General features: G+C 36.4%; 3 protein-coding genes across 12 annotated transcripts in view; 2 read left to right on the forward strand and 1 right to left on the reverse strand.

The window, feature by feature from the left end:
• The window catches only part of LOC107266311 (mucin-17), a 34,749-nt gene extending 22,468 nt beyond the window's left edge, over positions 1 to 12,281 (reverse strand). Inside the window, exon 1 of one of the 2 annotated variants that reach the window (XM_025083599.1) lies at positions 12,233 to 12,281. In XM_025083599.1, coding sequence (XP_024939367.1) covers positions 12,233 to 12,275 — 43 coding nt within the window. In that variant the 5' untranslated portion in view covers positions 12,276 to 12,281. Of the gene's footprint in view, positions 1 to 11,345; positions 11,476 to 12,232 lie in introns of those variants that run through there. The other variant, XM_015736658.2, reaches the window with a different exon arrangement.
• Positions 175 to 17,066, forward strand: LOC107266312 (nexilin). 9 transcript variants are annotated; one of them, XM_025083600.1, is made up of 10 exons: positions 175 to 286; positions 12,044 to 12,367; positions 13,804 to 13,990; positions 14,449 to 14,608; positions 14,680 to 14,852; positions 14,962 to 15,057; positions 15,168 to 15,296; positions 15,392 to 16,146; positions 16,285 to 16,613; positions 16,768 to 17,066. In XM_025083600.1, exons 1-10 carry the CDS (start codon positions 223 to 225, stop codon positions 16,966 to 16,968), a joined length of 2,418 nt encoding a protein of 805 aa, XP_024939368.1. In that variant the 5' UTR covers positions 175 to 222; the 3' UTR covers positions 16,969 to 17,066. The 9 variants fall into 9 exon arrangements, with proteins under 9 accessions (XP_024939368.1, XP_024939371.1, XP_024939369.1 ...); XM_025083603.1 differs by lacking the exon at positions 175 to 286 and adding an exon at positions 7,284 to 7,765; XM_025083601.1 differs by lacking the exon at positions 175 to 286 and adding an exon at positions 11,840 to 11,970.
• A 42-nt stretch (positions 17,067 to 17,108) lies between these two features.
• On the forward strand, positions 17,109 to 19,727 carry LOC107266316 (tubulin alpha-1 chain). Its single transcript, XM_025083609.1, has 4 exons — positions 17,109 to 17,351; positions 17,625 to 17,847; positions 17,970 to 18,799; positions 19,191 to 19,727. Exons 1-4 carry the CDS (start codon positions 17,349 to 17,351, stop codon positions 19,485 to 19,487), a joined length of 1,353 nt encoding a protein of 450 aa, XP_024939377.1. The 5' UTR covers positions 17,109 to 17,348; the 3' UTR covers positions 19,488 to 19,727.
• The last annotated feature ends 209 nt before the right edge of the window (positions 19,728 to 19,936 follow it).

The raw sequence follows: 19,936 nt of genomic DNA on the forward strand, positions 1-19,936 counted from the left end.
ACGTCTCTCTCATCGAGTTGCTGCTCCTGCTGGTTTTCCAGTTCAGTAGGGGGGAGCCATGGGGTGGCTCTTCTTGGGGCTGAGCGTGGGGGATATCATCTAGCTTCACCTCAACCACGTCGCGAGGGATGCCACGCGAATAAGTCCGAGAACTGCCGAAAAGGTACGATTCGAAAAGATTACGAAAGGAGGTCGAATATTGTTGTGTCTTCCCAGACTGTTATGATCGTGCACTTGGATTCTTTTGGATTCCTTTGTGCTCCCTTGGATTCCTGCAAACATTACTGTGAGTTATTGATACGATTCGTATATCGTCCTTTCTTTACTAGTTTCGCTTCAAGGGAGTGTCAAGGCTTTTTTAAATTTCTAATAAACCTGAACCTACATTTTTCGTGACGCATCCGTCTCGTCGTCCAATATAAAGTCTGTTTTGAAAGGAATTCGTACAATTCTTAGGAATGAAAGTAAGACAAGAGAAGCGTTTGCGAATCAACGAAAAATTCTTCTGCCCCACCCTTAGTCCCTTAGTCATCGTCTTATTTTTTCTCTTTTTTTTTAATACTTTCTCCTTGTTCACTACAACGCGTTACGTTGATCGATAGCTCGATAGGTCGATAGGTCGATAGCTCTACCTCTATTTACAGTGTTATCACCCATGAATTCTAACCTCACTCTAAACTCTAGTCAGTAGCAACCCTCGATCGAGACCAGACAGATTCAGTAGTCACTCTTCGTTTCAAGTTTCTCAAACCTTTGTTCACTTTACATAAAAAGCCAATATCGTTCTTATCGCATATTTTTTTTTTTTTCTTACTGACGACCCCCTTTTTTAATTATCCCCTTTGACCAAATTAATACAGCATAATATTCCTAGAGCAGGCTTTCGTTATTTTTTAAATACCGTGTAGCTCAACTTTATCGTTATATTTCTCTCTACCTTCTTACTCCTCATTTTCTTCTCTTCTTCTTCTTCCTTTTCTAGATCAATTCCACTCGTTCCTTCTCTTCCTCGATATTCCAGCTTCTTTTTGTATCCTTCACGAATCAACGACCAACCCGATAGGCTTCGATCCTCAAGACGCTTCATTTCCTTCTTCACTCATTTTTTTTTTTACTTATTTTATTCATTTTATCTCTCTCTCTCTCTTCTTCTTCCTCCTCTTCGTGAGATATTCAAGCGATAGAGAGAGCGTTGATAATAATTCCAGTTCCGTAGGAGCTATTATTAGCTATAAGTACTAAAATTATTAATACCGATATTAGCGTAGGCAGCATCCATATTCACGAATGAGAGTAAAGAGACACGGAATAGCCTTATATTAAATGACGTACTGACAGTAATTCCTTCGTCCATTTATTACCGGTAATAAACCGTATTTTTTATACATTTTGTTTAAAATTTTTTTGCATTTTTCAATAATTTCTTACAGCTAACTGAACGTTCGATTTTCAGTTTTATTAAATTTCTACAATTAAGTATATGTGCTGGTAGTTAATTACATGTTAGAAATAAATTTTGTTTACACAATTTCTTTATCTTAAAAATTTTTGGGCGAAATCTACATACTTTGGTAGCGGTTATCATTTTAGTCATGATTATTGATTCTTCAGTGCGATTCCACGTAATGGGATTTTTAAAAAGTGAAAATTGTGCAACATCATGAAAGTTCATGTTACATGAGAAATGCTTCCACATTTTCGATTAATTTATTTTGCATTCGCGTAATACCGCAGGAATGTAAGAACCGCAATGATCCTGACGTGTATTAATTCGCAGTACAAATCACAAGCAAGGAAATAGGGTTGGCGCGTATGCTGGATTTAAATAATCATTGAAACTAACGATTGTCGGATAATTACGTATTTCTTGATAATTTCCTGGCATTCGTAAAATGAAAGGTCGTATATAACGAATGACGATAATCGATGGTATCGTTGAAAATTACGATGACACAGCTTGGCCGGATCGTCGAGTGAAAGTGCGTCATTGACGTATCAGGTAAATCATTGCAATTCGTAATGAATACTGACTTTATGATTTATTAATCATTATGAATTATTACATTGTTTCACATATTAAATCATGGATTATAAAATTTGTGGCTAATTTAAAATTACTGATAACAGTTATATTGCTAATTAATATTATTTCATTTATTTATCGAATCGCATGCATATGTAATTGTTACATAGGATTTTGACTATTTTCAAATTCTGAAGGATTTTTCGAATTTGGTCACTGCAAGGCGTTCCACTGTCGGTGTCTGACTTGTGGACGGAGAATTAACGGTATCCTAACTAGTGACGTGGGGTCACCACGATTTTAATGGCATACCAAATTTGTGGCGAATGTGGCCGAGCGTGGGAGATATAAATATCCGTATAATGAGAATTGTTGATGCGGAATCGTGTTTCCAAAAACTAAAAAAATTTTACGAAAATTTCTGAAACTATTTAATGATTACAAAAAATGCCAAAAATGTTGATTACTTAATTTTCCATGCCCTATAGCCTCTAATCGCACTAGTATCATCATAGATCAATTTCACCCCCGAACAAATATTTGTCTTTTCCTAAAAAAACACAAAGTATAGAAAGATCCAAAAAAAGTGTTGAGACCCCAAAAAAAAAAATGAAGAGCATCGAATTCATGAAATTTAGAACCATTCAAAGAAGATCTCTAAATGTACAACTATCCACTAAAGAAAATAAATATTTGCCTAAAACACTGGTAAGTACTCAAGAATAATTTAACCCAAAGTATTGCTTGAATATCAGCAATGTTTTGTCTATCCCTGTCCAAGATGAAAACATGCCGCGTAAATCACGAGCCAAAATTATAATCTCAAACATCGTTGAAATTTAATAAAAAATCCCCCCCGCTTCCAAAAAAAAATCGGAAAAATCAAAAACAAAGAAATATAAAAATGCCACGTACACTCGAACAAACTATTCCTTTAATTTCCAATAGCAATGAAAAATCAAATGCAAAAAAAAAAGATAAAAATCGTAAAACAAAATCCATTTTGAGCGGTCATCAAAAATCCAATTACCCGAGGGCATCGTACCGTCGAAAACCATCGAATCGTATTATTGTAACGGGGCCAATCGGTGACGACATTCAAACTCAAATCCCAAATGGGCCAATGGACATTGGAAATCCCGTTGGTTTTCTGTTTCCCGTGAAACAAGCGGCCACGAATTGTCACCTCCCCTCCACCCTCCCGTTATCCCTCTTTTCCATTTCTCCACCTTCCTAATTCCTAGAGACTCTCCGTCTTGTCTCTCTCGCTCGTTCGATTCTTTCGACTGGCTGTCTCTCTCTCTCTCTCTCTCTCTCTCTCTCTCTCTCTCTCATTCGGTCACTCTTTACTCAATGTATCCATATACCTGCCGTGAGACTCTGCTCATAACTCAGAGTTTGCCGGGGCGACGTTGTGGCCGGGTTAATATTTAACCACGGTTTAACGGCAACGGTTTAGAGGAAGCGCCGGTGCATTGGACTTCCCTGACCCTGAACCTGGCCGCCTCGATTAAATTTCCCGCGCGCCGATTGCCACGCCTCCCCCCCTGCCCTCCACTCCTCTTTCGTCATCCCCACCACTGACCTGCAACTCTTCACCACTTTGCTATAGGTCACTCTTCATCTTCATTCCTTCCAGGACTATTCACCCTACTGCGCTGTAAAACCTTCTTGGTAAACCTAACCTAACCTACCTTTATCCAGTTACAATTACGTTCGCACTTACAGCGCGGATAACAGGTGCGCTTAATATCGACCAGGAGTCTTGGCACGTTCGAAGGTTCTTTTTTTATCTTAGTATCATCGCCAGGATGCGGCGTGAATGGTATAGTGGGACGTGCATTGTAGAAATTGGTTTCCGGTTTAAAAAAAAAATCATTTCCTTTACTAGACAAATTTTTATATTTATATTCAAAAATTTTTCTTATTCGTAAAATATCATTTTGGTGGTTTTTAATGATTCGAGAGAAATTTTAGGTTAGGTTCTTGTATAGGAATTGGGTGGTCATTCGAGGGGCCATCCAGTTATGACTTACACGTACTGAGAAGTCACCTTGATGTGAAACTTTGATCTTACTCTAAGCCACAGTGTCGAATGTACTTAGGAATTTCTTGAAACGTCATTGTTACTTGATTTTTAGGTAATTAAGATTAATCCTATCTTATGTCCTTCTAAGGAAGTACTCCCTTCAATTTTGTTTATTCTTTCACAAAGTGGTATAGGTCTCGTAGGAATGTCGTATGGGCTACATAGGATGTCACGTTTCTTCAAGTAAAAGGACCCTGAACGGAGTCTGAGCGTGGCTGAGTGTAAATTAAAATCTGTCACGATTTACTGTTAGGTTCATACACGTACGGTACGGGACGTAGTTAAAGGTGTGTTTACCAATGGCGATCGAGATCTCCAGACGTCCCACACATGAAATCGTACGCGAATTAGTAACTTCGGTTAATTTGACTATAATCACGTAAAGTTTAGCCTCGATCAATTAGTTTTACGGGATTTTATAAATTTGGCAAAAAAATTTTTTACAAAATTCCGTTAAAAATGTTGTCCTCTCAATTACCTATTTTTTTAGTCTTTAAAAAAAGATCGAAATATTTCACTAAAATTGTCCCATGATTATTATAAGATGCAGGAGCATGACCGCTGATGCTTAAAGATTCCTTGAACAGGGAAACAGGTGTCACGCTCGGTTGAGGCGGCATGACATTCCAGATTACGTAGCTTCGTGGCTAGCAGAGCATTGCCCTAACTTGACTACCGTCGTAATCGACTTTTCTCATCGTTCGAGTCTTCCGATACCCGCGGCGTCGCTATAGCCACCATTACGAAGCACAGCAACGCCAGGAATAAATAATATCCGCGGCGACTCAATGAACCGAGGTAGAATTTCTTTGATTTTGAAAAAGGACAAAGTTTCAAAAGAAAAAAAAACAGAAGGCAAAACCATTACATCGAAATCGACGATTAGGCCATGTTTTTATACCTTATACCAATATCCATTTGTTTAATGGATTAATTAAAATTCTTTTTCACGAAAAAACCCAGCGCTTTTTCAAATTCTATCCTCGTTCCCGGAAGACGTACCTGCGGAATATTCTAACCGTAGAAAAAAAAATTTTCAATTAACTCCACGTTTCTGTGCAACTAACGACGATAGTAAGAGTGATTATTTTTTAATTTCGAAATTTACATCTTATCGGTAACACGGATTTTTTCTCGAGTGAGACTGTCTAAGAAGTATTTTAATTTTGAATATTTATGATATTGAAAATTGCAATATTACGAAATTTCATTGGCCTATAGTGCATGCAGTATTATGTAACCATATATTTCCAGTTGACTATGTACATATAATTGTATATATATTTTGGCAATATTGACAGTTCCACTTCAATACGTCGGAGTGACTGATGAATCTGTTGTGAAGTTTGAGATTAAATTTTAATCCATTAGACGATGACGCGCATGAAGAAAATGCAACAATGATCATATGTGGCGTTATCAAGATTTAATTTCGGAATAATATTGCATGTTATTTTTAGTAAGAAAAATATCGAATTATTGATTCTTCAATTTTGTATCATACGAAAGTGGTGAAATTTAATGGAATAATTAATTTAGATTTTTTGTATATATTGATATATAATTGAATGAATTTTTTTATTCAATTTTGATAGATGATCAATCGAAATCGATTATCTCTGCTTGGAATCTCCAATAGACTGGGGAGACCTAGAAGACACGAAAGACCCAGTCACCGAGACCCAGAAGACGTAATTTTATTCCACGCGTTCAGTACGGACGATAGGCCTTACATAGCGAAATGGCCGATGCCGATACATACTACGGATCCTTCTTCTTATTCAGTAGGGCTTTTCACTTTACATACCGAAGCATTTGCAGCGACAGTTAAACACGTATTTTATCGCTATGCCTTTACAGGGTAAAAAATAGAACAGGATAGAAGCCGCCATGTTTTTTTGCGATATTCTCAACATTTTCTTAAGAAAAAGTGCCTGACTAAAAAAAAACAGGATATAAAAAAAACTATAATAGGATAGAATCCGCCATACTTTTTATGTCGTTCTCAATATTTTCTTACGGAAAATTGCTTGACTGAAAAAAAAAAAAGTTACTGCCCTCGATCGGTAACGAAGAGCATTTTTTTACGGCCCTCTGTAGTCAGTTTTAACGCAATAAATGATAACTATTTCAGGTTTTACGTGACTATCAATCTAATCGAAGTAGAAATTAAGGCAGTTTCGAAAATTGATAGATACTTAATTTCTGAGTTATTTTATTGTGGTATGGATGTACTCGAATGAAAAAAGCAAACCGTCATTACTACCAATGACCGATGTCTCCCATAAAACTCATATTGAACATAATTCTAATAGTTCTGAAAATCGAAATTTGTAATTTTAAAAAATTCAAAAATTCCTCCCCATAAATTCAGCTGTCCTATTGTCGTGCTAATATTGAATAAAATGTATACGAACGACCTATATGTAACGTCAAAATAGCTAACCACTTATGAATCTCGGTGAGATTACATCTCGAAGACGCTGTGCAGAATCCGCGCTTCCAGTGGGATCCTTATTGAGGCCGTGAGAGTTTACTGTTGAGAATATGAAGACAGCCAACTGTCCGACTGACCTGACCTAGGACAACGTGCAGTCATAAATATTCCAAGTGCATTCCTCTTCGTGCACACGCAAGGAGATACTTAGGGTGTAAAATACACTACGTATATAAGCATTAGACGTCATAAAAACTGCAAGTACTTCCAGGTATGTATATCAACTTCTTTTTACGTCTATAATCGATCCACGACGACTCGTGCAATTTTCTAAGACAAATTAAATACACTATACTTCTACTCAATATTATATTCAAAGTAAAAACCAATTGCTATCTGATATCCATGTTCAATTCCATTTCTGCAAGAGACTTGATTCAGTATCAGCAAGTTATATTGCAAGTACCCACTGTACCCTATATATATATACATACCGTCAGCGTATCGCGCTATTGAAAATATGTCGACCACCTGGCTCGCTTTTATCACGAACCCTTTTTATTTCATTTAAAGGATCCTTTGTGTGCTGATACAAAAGCATGAATATTACTGGCTATTTTAACCAAGCAGGACTCGGCACAAGGTAAACCCTACGTCAAGCACATGTCCTGTGTGACTCACGCATAACCGTACAACAATGCATACCATATAATATATTTATATAGTACGTATATACGTATATACTGTAAGCACGAAGAACTAACCTCATCCTCAACCCTCTCAATGTCCTATACAAAAACATTAGTCCTCCGCCTTCGCCGTATCCTTCGTATACAAGCCACTGGGTAATATTACGTGCAAAGAAATGGCGGCAGGTTTCGTGGGAACCCAGTCACGATATAACGGATCCTTCGAGAAGACATAACATGTTGCGAACGTGTCCCGGAGACTGGCAATATACTGCATAATCGTATGTACGGCTGATCGGACACTCGTGCGAACTCGTGAATATTCGGCACTAGTCGTGCGTACTTGGCTTCGGTCGTGTCTATTCGGGCCTGATCGGGCGGTGTCATGGCGGCGCACGCCTGGCTCGTGTCTACCGAAAACTGGGGCAACTGTGTCGATGTTTCGCGAGGGACATAAAGACGGGACGAACTGATTGGGTCTGATGCTCTTTGAGTCCCATATTGAGAACACGTGGACCAACCTTCAGGTAGAATTCACCGTTTCATTTTAAATTTTATGATACTATCTTGAATGAAGTGGAGCGACGTCAAGAATAGATAGCTCTTGGTTGCATCCTTCTTTTCTACTGTCGTTTTAAAGAATATTTCCATACCGGAGAAATATGAAAAGTTATACCTGAATTTATCGATGATTTTCATAATTGTCGTTGTCTATCGATATTTATAAACGTAGAAAATTAATTGATATTTCACTAAATAAACTATCCAATTGCTTTTTCACCGCGTAACGACGCACTTCGATATTCCCAATAATTTATTTAGTCGGCATTAATTCGCCCGATCGTTTCGTCCACTCAATTGCGCGCACCGTGAAATTAATTGAATAATCGTCATGTGGATTTTACATAGTAAATTCATTCATTTTACGTATCTCGTGCGATTTTCGTAACTCAGTGCAGTTTACCTTTTTAACGTATAAGTATTCAAAATAAAATTACTCTTTACTGCTACAGGTGCATTCACATTCAGCACGGCGGAGTCTTCTACACTAAATCATGCTAAATGTCCTAGCATCTATTTAGTATGCTTTCGAACGCAAGTACAGTTGGCCTGTTTTCGTTGGATTCTCGAAGTTAGGAAGATTTCTAGGGTCCCTAGACAATATATGCACACTTAGCGTAATTAGCATAATAACGGAATCGGCCGAACAGTCGTATAACAAAATATAATGAATTCTGATATAATTTTCATGAAGTTATTTAAAATAATACAACCTATCGACACAATGTGCAGTATTAATAAATTATACCTTATCAGGCGCTAATAAACTGCAGTTGATAATCATCCTAATTTCATTATAGACTTTTTATATATCCTTATTTGCTAAGATATAAAAAACCAATTAGTAATTAATTAAATTAATTAAATTTATCAGAAATATAATCTTCACAATGAAATTGCATATATGCCAATACGTATGCTAAGGTGCATATTTTTTTAATCGAATTTTTTAATTCATAATTCGTAGTTAATACCATACGATATGTGATGGTGAATATGAGTAAGTTACATTTATACGAGAATGTCTGCTGTGCGATAATTTACATTGCACAATAAATCCCATCTGCCTTGCGCAATAATCTCTGTTGCGCAATGAGACTAATGTAGGTCTACCCATAGGATACATATGTCTGTTACATATCCATCTAACATAATTAAAATGATTAATTAACATATTTACATAGAATTGCCTATGTCATTGTTCTTTCATATTTTATTGTTATTCTTATGTACCTATATATCATTATGCGTCTCGCGTTTCCATAGCTATCGGTACTGTCGTGTACTAGGCGCTATGATCTATGTTGTATGATCTATGATCTATGATCCAGGTACGTGAGGCGCCTCGGTAACTCGTGTCGAATCAAAATGAACGTGACGAAAGAGAAAGCTTGATTAAAATGCATTGATGACACTGAATTTTTGTATTTTAAATTTTGAGTATACGTAGGAAAAAAAAAATTTTGAAAATCATATTTTTTGCAATGATAAAAGATGCGAAATTTCACATTTTTTTGTGATAACAGTCAGTCGTAATGGGGTTTTTTTTTTTCGTATTCCACTCGTTAGTGGAAATCGAATGTGGGTAACTTATAGGGAGTAATGATGATTTATTCGAAAAATGTTAATAGTAATTTCGCCAGTGGGTGAAATGGTAGTATTAATAAAAATTGTTCAGGAAACAATGGCGACGATTCTTTCACAATAGATGGGAAGCTGCCACGAGAATTCGTAATTTTTTTTTGTTCTTTTTATACATGCTCTATATCCACAGTATATATGTATATGTAGCTTATCGGATCCACGTGAAATAATTTCACTATTCAGTTTCTGGAATATTTTCGTGGGAGAGGAGATCTATATGGTTCTCAAGTTCATTAGCTACCTGCAAATACTTATGATTATAGATGCTCACAAGATGGCGACTGTGCGCGATAAACAAATTGACTATTAGGAAATTGAATCGAACGACTTTGTTTTTAAATTATTTAATATTATAGTTTACCGTCACTATGAGAAAAACGTATTTATGAGAAGGATCTGAATATTTTCCAAAAATCTCATCCGGTACTTGCATGAATTTATTTTCGGCGAAAACTCGCCGAGCTCGTTGCTTCGTTAATGAGTGTTAATTGGAAATTAAGACCGTACGTAAACAGCGGTACTTGACACAGGTAAAGCATTTCCAAATTGTGAGAATGAGAAAGGAAGTAACCAAGTGACTAATGATATTAAAGTAATTTAATATTTGGCTCCTGAAAATTTATTAATTATTAGACAAGACTTATTAAAATGTCAGGATCAGACTGTTAGTTATTTATGTAATGCTTGGTACGCTTTAAATAATAATAAATTTAATATTTATTTAAACAACGGTCATCGATGATTGATACGTTTTTAGCGACAAATAAATTATGATTGATTAATGTTTTCTTAAAAATAAAATTATAGGACCTAAAATTGTTGCAGTTGGAAAATGCATTAATTAATGTATAGTGGAAAAGGATTTAATTTGAAAGGAATTTATGAAATTTAAGTGCAAGTCGCGAGGGTAGTACTTGTTAGGTTACCTACCCACTTCGGTCGTTTAATTTACTGATTCAGGTCGAACATTGTAATTAAAAAGAGGTCACCCGGTATGCATGCCTCCTTCGAGGAAAACCCATTTAGTATATAGCCTCGTTAACGAGTGTTAATTGGAAATAAAAAACGTGCGTAAACACTGGTACTCAGTCCGGATTTCGTATTCCGTCGTTTCGAATGGGAAATAATGAAAAAACAAAAGACGAAGTAATTTTATAGAAGTGAATATTAAGATGTTGTTCGCTTTGTATATTTGGTTTAGACGATATAGTAATTAAAAAATTTTCGAAATAGATATTCTCCAACATTCTGCAATTATTCGTACTGATATATCGATCTGATATATTTGGGGATATAGCGTTCCTATGTGAAATTGAATAATTGTCATTTTCTGAAAAATCGTGGATTTTGTAAATTCCACGAAAAAATCAATAAACGTAACGATCGAAAGCAACACTTTAAAACGAGCCGATAATTACTAATCGATCACTCGATAATTACCAATACGTCGATTGTCGCGAATCGTAAAAGAAAACCACGTGGTTCGCCAATCATTTTCTACAGTATAAAAATTTAATGACGAGAGTCGCGTCGATTTTGTATCGGTATTTTTCAAACTTTCCCGCGGTAACAATCGCGTGCTGCCAACATAAAAAAGCTATAAACTAGTCGTTAACTAATTAACAAACAAGGAGTCAAGATTTTCAATCCATTTTCAACATTCCAAAATCCATTTAATATTTATTTCTTATCAAGGTCAAAATTATTTCAAAATAGCAATTTGCATTTAATTTTGCACTCAATGAAAAAACATTTTTCAGGATTCCGTTTGCACCGAAGATTCGGAAATTTTATTTAATTAAAAAAAAAAAGAATTTTACTAAATATACATTTAAATTACATAAGCAAGTAAATATCTATATTTCAAGGTTATGATTACTTCTAGAAAAAACGACGACTTACCCTGCAGATTTTTCGCGGGAAAATCAAACTTATAGTAACCGGTGCCAAGTGGAGCTTGGTTATTTATTAGGGCGTGAACTGTCACTGGGATTATTAAAGTTTGTCACAATCGATTAATAACGAATAATCAGATACTTGAATTAACGATAGAGCGTATCAATGCACCTTACTAAGCATCACGCTCGAATGCAAGTGCCGGTGCAGTTCGATCGCTATTTAGTACCGAGCACTGCAACGCCATCTCGCTATTGGCCTTTTGCAACTTGCAGCTCCTACCTGAATGAATATATTTATTTAACCATTAACAGTGTACAGATTATTTTTTTCAACACTGTGATAGATGGAAACGTGCGATTTTCATTGAAATCAATAATTTGTAACAATTCGTCAACACCCGTTATATCGAATTAAAATATCGAACCGTTGAATAGCATTCCTGCGTGATCTTCATTTTAAGGCTAGAATTCCCGAACAAAAAAGACTGTAGACGTATTCAATTTTTTGTGTGTTACAAGCTCAATAAAATTGATTGATTTCTCAAAACTTTCTTCGCTGTCAAAAATCCCATACAATTCAAAAAACTTTCCTCTCACATCTTCCCGCCTTATTTAACTCATGCATAGCGGTAAGTTCGAATTTTATTAAAATCATGACAATATTTTATCACAGAAAAATCAAATTTCTTATTTAACCTCCAGCATCCACTTCAGGTGTACCTAGCGATGCCGAAATAACCGTGGTACCGGAAGTCGAAAAAGACTCGGAGGAAACAAACGAAATTATGGCGGACGATGAAAATCCATCGGATAAAAATATAAATGTCGACACAAGCTCAATGAAAACAAATTTGGAGAAAGAAAGCGTCGAGCCCGTCGGAAGTGACTTACCGGAAATAGATGTGGAATTAATCGGCGACGTCATTAACACCATTGGCGAAGTACATTTCGTCACTGGAAGCAGCTATCAGGGTACTTGGGACGCTGTTGGAATGACTGGCACTGGCAGATACGTCATGTCTCACGGTAACTAAACCATCAACCATAATTTCAATAACCTAAGTAATCAATTTACACCTCTAGATGCATCCACAGCGTCATCCGCGAGCTAGACGTACGTTAAGTTTTTGAAATTTCGGAAACCAACTCGATAAGACTACCTGTTAGATTAAAATCTAAAGGTGCAACGTATTAATTCAGAATTAACGAGCCCAATTTACACACGTGTACATGATTGATGACACGTAGTCCAGGTACTGTGCTATGCTAGGTACACTCCGTTGCATAATTTCACACGTTCCAACTTACATCTCATTCATCTCCATATCCTCTCAGTGCTAAGCAACTGTTTACAATATTACCATAAAGTAACTTCCGATAACTAACTGTAACTTTTAAGATCCTTACCGTGCTAAAACGATGCGTGCTGTTCATGATGCGTAATACGTAGTCGTATGAAACCGTTAGTTACGGGAATCGATCTCTTATATACACTTTGTTTTTGTTCCTTTTTTCCAAACGAATCGATGTCAAAAGCATTTGGCTTGGCGGATAAGCGAATACTAGGAATTATCACGTGACAATTTTTCCCGGCTCTCGCACACGTGAAGCTCGCACGTAATTCGTACCGTTACAGTCGAGAATTCGTAATTAGCAAAAATAGTCACTCGTACATACCGAAGGAAGAAGCATCCACGTTACAAGTTTAAGAATAAAAATAAATTCGCAATACTTACTGTAGTTTAATTATTTTCTTCTGTCTTGTATATTTAACGAAAAGTCGTGGTGGCGTTTAGTTACAAAAGTAGATTAAGAATCGATTTATATTTATACAGTAAATTCTGATTCTATCAGTCGGTGCCAAAGGGGTCGCAATTAGAAATTCACAGTGCAGGCGACAGATGTCACTTCTGTCGCGACTGAAAGCCTCTCAGATTACTTCGAGCTCTCGACTGGAATATCGAATGGTAATCGAATCGCGTAATTCAGTTACAGTTTAAACGTCACCTCTTTCCTGCGACACATTCTGATGAGGATTCATTATTGAGGACGTACGTACCTGCATAAATAGTTATTCCATGAATCGGATGACTTGCATTATAAATCTTGAATAATCGATAACCAGCATACGCATGACAGCAGCCGGCTTGATACTCAAATATTATTGGTTACATTTACAGGTGCAGTGGACCAGAAAGGCTTTGGGAAATGTATCATCTGCCAGCTGTACATATTTCCAAGTTTCAAGTTCCAATTTTCCAATTGTCCAATGGTCTACTTTACAAATTTCCAACTGCCAACTTTATATTTTGTTTTTGTTCTCACAGGCCGTAGCTGCGATTTACGAGTTAAACGCCTGTTGCCTCCGTGTATATTACCTAGGACCTTCGTGTTTTTCCTGCTAAATTTTAAATGGCTGATTTGCTGAATTTTTTAACCTCTTGACTTGGATCTGCACACAGGCGTGGCTTATGAGGGTCAATTTCGGAACAACATGTTTCACGGCAAGGGAACTTTGAGGTGGCCACAAAACCAAAGGATTGATGGAACTTGGAAATATGGAAAATTACAAGAGTACAGTTTCACGTTCGGTGATGGTTTGGAATTTGAATCAAGTAATTGGAAGTATTGCGAATTTCCTGATCGTCGGTTAGTCAATATTATTTTTTTATATAATTAATTATTAATTAAGAATTCGTATGGATCGGTATAGAATTTTAAGACGCTTAGAAAATTTGTACTTGTATGATAGAATATGAAAGCAGGAAGAGACGTTTGACATTATTGGGTAAGGTCGGAAACGAAAGTGAAATGATCAGAGATGCTTTCACTCGCAGTGACCTTGGTGATGGGAATTAGAAAATAATATGCAATTTCGCCGATGCGTGAAAGTTTATTCGCATTTATGTAAATACGTCATTATCTACTGAGAGATCGAGGCACGATTTTAACTTTTTAGAATAATTAATCCTGATTCTCGTGTCGCTGCCATCTTTATATACGAGTACTCTTCTCTTTACTTTCTTTGCGTGAATTAATTCTAATTGTTACAGGATGTACTTACTGGGATGTGGCGTTGAAATATATATATTTTTTTATTTTCACAGATTTCATATTTCTCCTAACATTGAGGTGCAACCAGCTGGGAGATCTTTGAAAACCAGAGTTCAACCAACTAGACTACTTCCGCCTGGATGCTATGATACAGGAGATGGCGTATTCGACCCTCGTACCTATTGCGTCACGTCTTACGACAATCCAAAAAAGGTACGAGATATATAGAAAATTTGAGAACCGTGTTCATAAATATTTTGTGAATTTCTTGAGATGAAAAATAGGTGCTCAGAATTCCAAAAAAAGACGAACGCGATTGGATAGTAGCAAACTGTCGAAAAGCTTCGTACGAACCTACAGGATATCGATCAGATCTTAAGAAAGCTTGTAAAGAGGATGTTTCAGGTCAAAAAAATATACCGTTTTCAAAAGAGTCCCCTGATGATTGGTGGCAACGGTTCGTTTATTTTGACCTTTCACATTTTTGTTTCTACATAGCTATGTTGTTATCATACAATTATCTCGCTGTTATTAAAAGGATTTTTTTTAATTTTATTGAATTTTAGAATGACCACATTTGAAAGAGACTTGGGAGTGTCGAGTGATAACGAAGAATTAAAAGGCAGATCCGAATACGGAGAATATGATGATGCAGTGATAAGGTTTTTTATAAGTTTGACTTGAAAAAGAAATGATTTATTGATTCGAGTTGCGAAACGTATGAGGTTCGTTTTTTATTTAATTTACTCGGTAAACGATATTTCTTACTTAGACCAACAACTTGTGCCTGCCGTGGATTTGGAAAACTAGGAGAGTCTTGCTATTGTATTTATCTCCAAGATTCACGGTCTCAAAGTTCCGATGGCGAAGGGGAAGAGTACAAGGATGATTTGCAAAAAGGGTAACAATAAAATTTGTTGTTAGCTATACAATGTGAAAATAAATTATATGTATACTCAATAAGATTTGATAATATTTTATGTACTCTTTTGACAGCCGAGAAATTTCTTGTGATGAAATGAATGATTTTGATGGAGAAAATTCATGGAAACTTTTAGGAACTGTTTGTGGTCCAACGAAAAGTACTCATACTCTTGTTAGAGATTTTGAGATTAAATCATCTGCTCATTGGTCAGATGAAGAAAATATATGGAATGACAACATTGAAGAGAAAATTTTATATGAAATAAAAACTGAAATACCAAAGAAATCAGAGAAAATGGACTCAGTGTCATTGAAGCAATCCAAAGAAGAAACTATACAAGAAAAAGAAGACAGCATTGAAAAAATCTTTGATTATATAAATGAAGAGAGAGAAGCCGATTGGCAAGAAATGGAAGAAGAAACAATTCCCAATAATAAAAATATGGAAGAAAAGGAATCAGAGAATGAAATATTAAGTAGAATTTTAGAAAGCAAACTTAAAGAGGCGAACAAGAAAGTAGAAGGAACAGTAGAAATACAAAATGAAAGGAACATAAATAAAGATGAGGAAGAAGGGAGGGAGAAGAACATCGAGAGGAAATCAATGTTTAACGAATTCTTTGCAATTGAAGAGGAGCAAATGGAGTATGAAGAAATAGATGAAACAGACTCAGTAGCAGAAATAAAACAAGTACAGCAAATGGAAGAAATAGAAAAAGCCAAAGAAAGCAGCAAAGCAGAACAAATTGAAGAAATTGATCAAGTAGAAGATAATGGCGAAATAAGGAAAACAAGCAAAGTTATGGAAACAAAGAAAAATACAGGAGGTAAGGGAAATGAATTTTCAATAGAGCCACAAGGGTAAATGAACGTATACGTATCCTTTTTACATTTAAACATGTATGTATTATTTGATTCATTTTTACTCCTGTGTAATCGCTAAATGTTCGTTTTTATTTCACCAGGATACCCAACATCCAAAAATAAAAAAGAAAAGAACCTAAAATCAGGATCAGAGTTTTCCTGGCAATCCAAAAAAAAAGTAGCGCCAATTGCAGCATTGGAAAAACAACAGAACAGGGACGGGCAATTGAGAGAGAAAATAAAAGATGACAATAAAATGAAGAAGGAGATAGAGCTACATGATAAAAATTTCTTTGAATCAGAACAACTAATTTTTCAGGATAAATTGCAACGTGGGGAAAAGTTAGAAGTAGAGGAGAAAGAATTAGACGAAATAGAAGAAGAGAAATTGCGGCGACGAATGAGTTTTTTCGAACAAACAATTCCTCGGGTAATAATCATATTTAATATGTCACCGTCGACTAGTGATAACTTTTCATTGTCAAATAATAATATATATTCAATAATAACTATATTCGATTCTCTAATAATGCTATAATATCTAATATGTGACTGCTGTACGATAATTTTTCTATGTTCATTAGGCAAACGAAGAAAAATTATTTCCAGACTTTCGCTCACCGCTCTGTAATATAGAATTTGTTCGAAAATCTTGCGATGCTGATGTTTGCATGAAAAAATCGTCAGAATCAATACACCCTCCGAAGAAATGTCGCGCCGACCGACTTCCGGTGAATGTACCAGCGAAAAGACAGGAATTACAAAGGGACAAACATACCAATTAATTATATAAATAATAATGTAGATAGATTGTGCGAAGTTTTTGATAAGAAATAAATATTTTTTACTTAAATCAATAAGTCTCGAGATAGAAAAAATTCAAAAAATGACATGAGTTTCAAAAGATTTTTTTTTTAATTCTGAAAACCCGATCAATACCAGATAATTACAGTTTACAGTCAGTGTCAAAATCAACACCACGCAAATGACTTGAACGTGTAAAACATGAATTTAAAAAAAAATGACAATAGCCGATGTTCGCAACGCTCGCCAATAAACAGATTCCATTATTTCGTTGTTCATTCGCCAACAAGAAGTTTACGGCTCGGCTCTTAGAATCCTTTTAATCTTAAAGTCTTATCAAACTTATATCACCGACTAAGCAATGGTACGTAATCATTCCCGAAATTTTCGAAAATCAAATCAATACAACTGCCATTTAAATTCAACAAACAAAATTCATAATTTTCGTTAATCATTCGGCGAACCCATCTAATGCAAAACGCCATTGTCGTATTTCAAAAGTTTAATAATCATTCCATAATTAAACAGTGATAACACCGTTCGTTAAATTAGGAAAATTTCAAGCAAACGTTTTTTTTTCTTAGATCTTAAGAAAAATTAAAAATTATGTCTAACTTGTTAATTGGTCTCAACGCAGCGTGAGTGTCTTTCAGTACACATTGGCCAGGGTGGCGTTCAAATTGGCAATGCATGCTGGGAGTTGTATTGCCTTGAACATGGAATCCAGCCTGATGGTCAGATGCCATCAGATAAAACAGTCGGTGGTGGAGATGACAGCTTCAACACCTTCTTCAGCGAAACCGGAGCAGGCAAACACGTACCAAGAGCCGTCTTCATGGACCTGGAGCCCACCGTCGTCGGTAAGAACAAACAGTCCCACCATAAGATCTAATTTTCATAGTCTCCAACCACCCTTTATTCAGTTTCCAACAAATCAATGTATCTTCAAATACATTAATAACGTAATCATTTAAATTCGTAGACGAGGTGCGAACCGGAACCTATCGCCAACTATTTCATCCAGAACAGTTAATAACCGGAAAGGAAGATGCGGCAAACAATTACGCAAGGGGTCACTACACAGTAGGAAAGGAGATAGTAGACCTGGTTCTGGATCGTCTACGTAAACTAGCAGACCAGTGCACGGGACTCCAAGGATTCCTGATATTCCACGCCTTCGGTGGCGGCACTGGTTCTGGGTTCACGTCCCTACTAATGGAGCGCCTGTCCGTGGACTACGGGAAAAAATCGAAGCTCGAATTCGCGATTTATCCGTCACCTCAAATTTGTACAGCGATCGTCGAGCCTTACAATTCGCTTCTGACGACTCACACGACCCTCGAACATTCGGATGCTGCGTTCATGGTCGACAATGAGGCTATTTATGATATCTGTCGACGCAATCTGGACATAGAACGTCCAACCTACACGAACCTCAATCGATTGATCGGTCAAATAGTTTCCTCTATTACCGCATCCTTGAGATTTGACGGTGCACTCAATGTCGATCTGACTGAATTCCAAACTAACCTGGTTCCTTATCCGCGTATTCATTTTCCATTAGCTACTTATGCTCCTGTTATCTCAGCGGAGAAAGCTTATCACGAGCAGCTTACAGTTGCCGAATTGACTAATGCCTGTTTCGAACCAGCAAATCAGATGGTCAAGTGCGATCCACGTCATGGAAAATATATGGCCTGTTGCATGCTCTACAGAGGCGACGTCGTGCCTAAGGATGTGAATGCTGCTATAGCCACAATCAAAACTAAACGGACTATTCAATTTGTTGATTGGTGTCCTACAGGGTTTAAGGTATTATGCAAGTTATTTATTTTAAAGATAGTATAGCACTTGCGACTCTAAGCCTCTTTTAAATAATTTGTTTTGGATCTTGAGATGCTTCAGTTGTTTTTAAAAAATTTGACAATATGAAAATCTGAATGAAAACTACAGTTATATTGTACCATTATGATAGAAATAAGGATGCGGTTAGATAAACCGTGTTACGGTTGAATGACTACGTGATTCTTTATATCAGACTACGTTTCCTGTGGGAAATTGAAAGACATTCCTTCTTTTTACAATGCTGCGATTTTATCTATGTAAATAGGATGTGATTGGACCTGTTTTTTATTGCTTAAATAAATCTAAACTATTTGTCTTTGGGCAACATCAATTAATTAACATCCAATCTTTTTATTAGGTTGGCATCAACTATCAACCCCCAACTGTAGTGCCAGGCGGTGATCTGGCCAAAGTGCAACGAGCGATTTGCATGCTGGCCAACACTACAGCTATCGCTGATGCGTGGACACGTCTGAATCACAAATTCGACGTGATGTACTCAAAACGCGCCTTCGTTCATTGGTACGTGGGTGAGGGAATGGAGGAGGGAGAGTTTTCAGAGGCCAGAGAAGACCTGGCTGCTCTCGAAAAGGACTATGAGGAAGTTGGCCTAGATTCTGTCGAAGGGGAAGGGGAAGGTGGCGAGGAGTACTAGGACTATTCTAGAATTCGTTATTTCTCTTGACGTCTCTCTGCTCCTATATTAAACTCGTATCTAGAGCGTACACGAGGACTAAGTAAATTGTTTTGAGATGCAATTTTGGAATAGCATTTAATTGTGTGTTCATTCCAAAAATGTATAAGTGACGAGTCTGATTCGTTATATGCGTTAATATTGTAAAATTTTAACGTGCTCCCACGTTAATAAAAAATTATTTTCAAACGGATGCACTGTGATGGGTGATGATTGATACTACATTGCACTTGTATAACATGTAGTATATATATATATTTTTAAATTTCAATGAAACAGTGTCCCCTTGACCTTACATTTCAGTCAGAGATAAACTGGGACAATTTGTTAGTAGGACAATTTATTTAGTGGGTAATATGTGAATTCGCACTTTACTAACATAATCTACAAATGTTTATCTGGTCTCTATA

The sequence above is a fragment of the Cephus cinctus genome, unplaced genomic scaffold, assembly GCF_000341935.2.
Source record: "Cephus cinctus unplaced genomic scaffold, Ccin1 Ccin1_scaffold0307, whole genome shotgun sequence".
Lineage (NCBI taxonomy): Eukaryota > Metazoa > Arthropoda > Insecta > Hymenoptera > Cephidae > Cephus > Cephus cinctus.

Excerpts from the sequence above, each read along its gene's own strand:
- LOC107266312 (XM_025083600.1), top strand. The coding sequence starts at position 223 with ATGATCGTGCACTTGGATTCTTTTGGATTCCTTTGTGCTCCCTTGGAT. Across the intron at positions 12,368-13,803 it reads CAGATACGTCATGTCTCACG|GCGTGGCTTATGAGGGTCAA; the intron begins GTAACTAAACCA and ends ATCTGCACACAG. Across the intron at positions 16,147-16,284 it reads AACAAAGAAAAATACAGGAG|GATACCCAACATCCAAAAAT; the intron begins GTAAGGGAAATG and ends TTATTTCACCAG.
- LOC107266316 (XM_025083609.1), top strand. Across the intron at positions 17,848-17,969 it reads CCTGGAGCCCACCGTCGTCG|ACGAGGTGCGAACCGGAACC; the intron begins GTAAGAACAAAC and ends TTAAATTCGTAG. Across the intron at positions 18,800-19,190 it reads GGTGTCCTACAGGGTTTAAG|GTTGGCATCAACTATCAACC; the intron begins GTATTATGCAAG and ends TCTTTTTATTAG.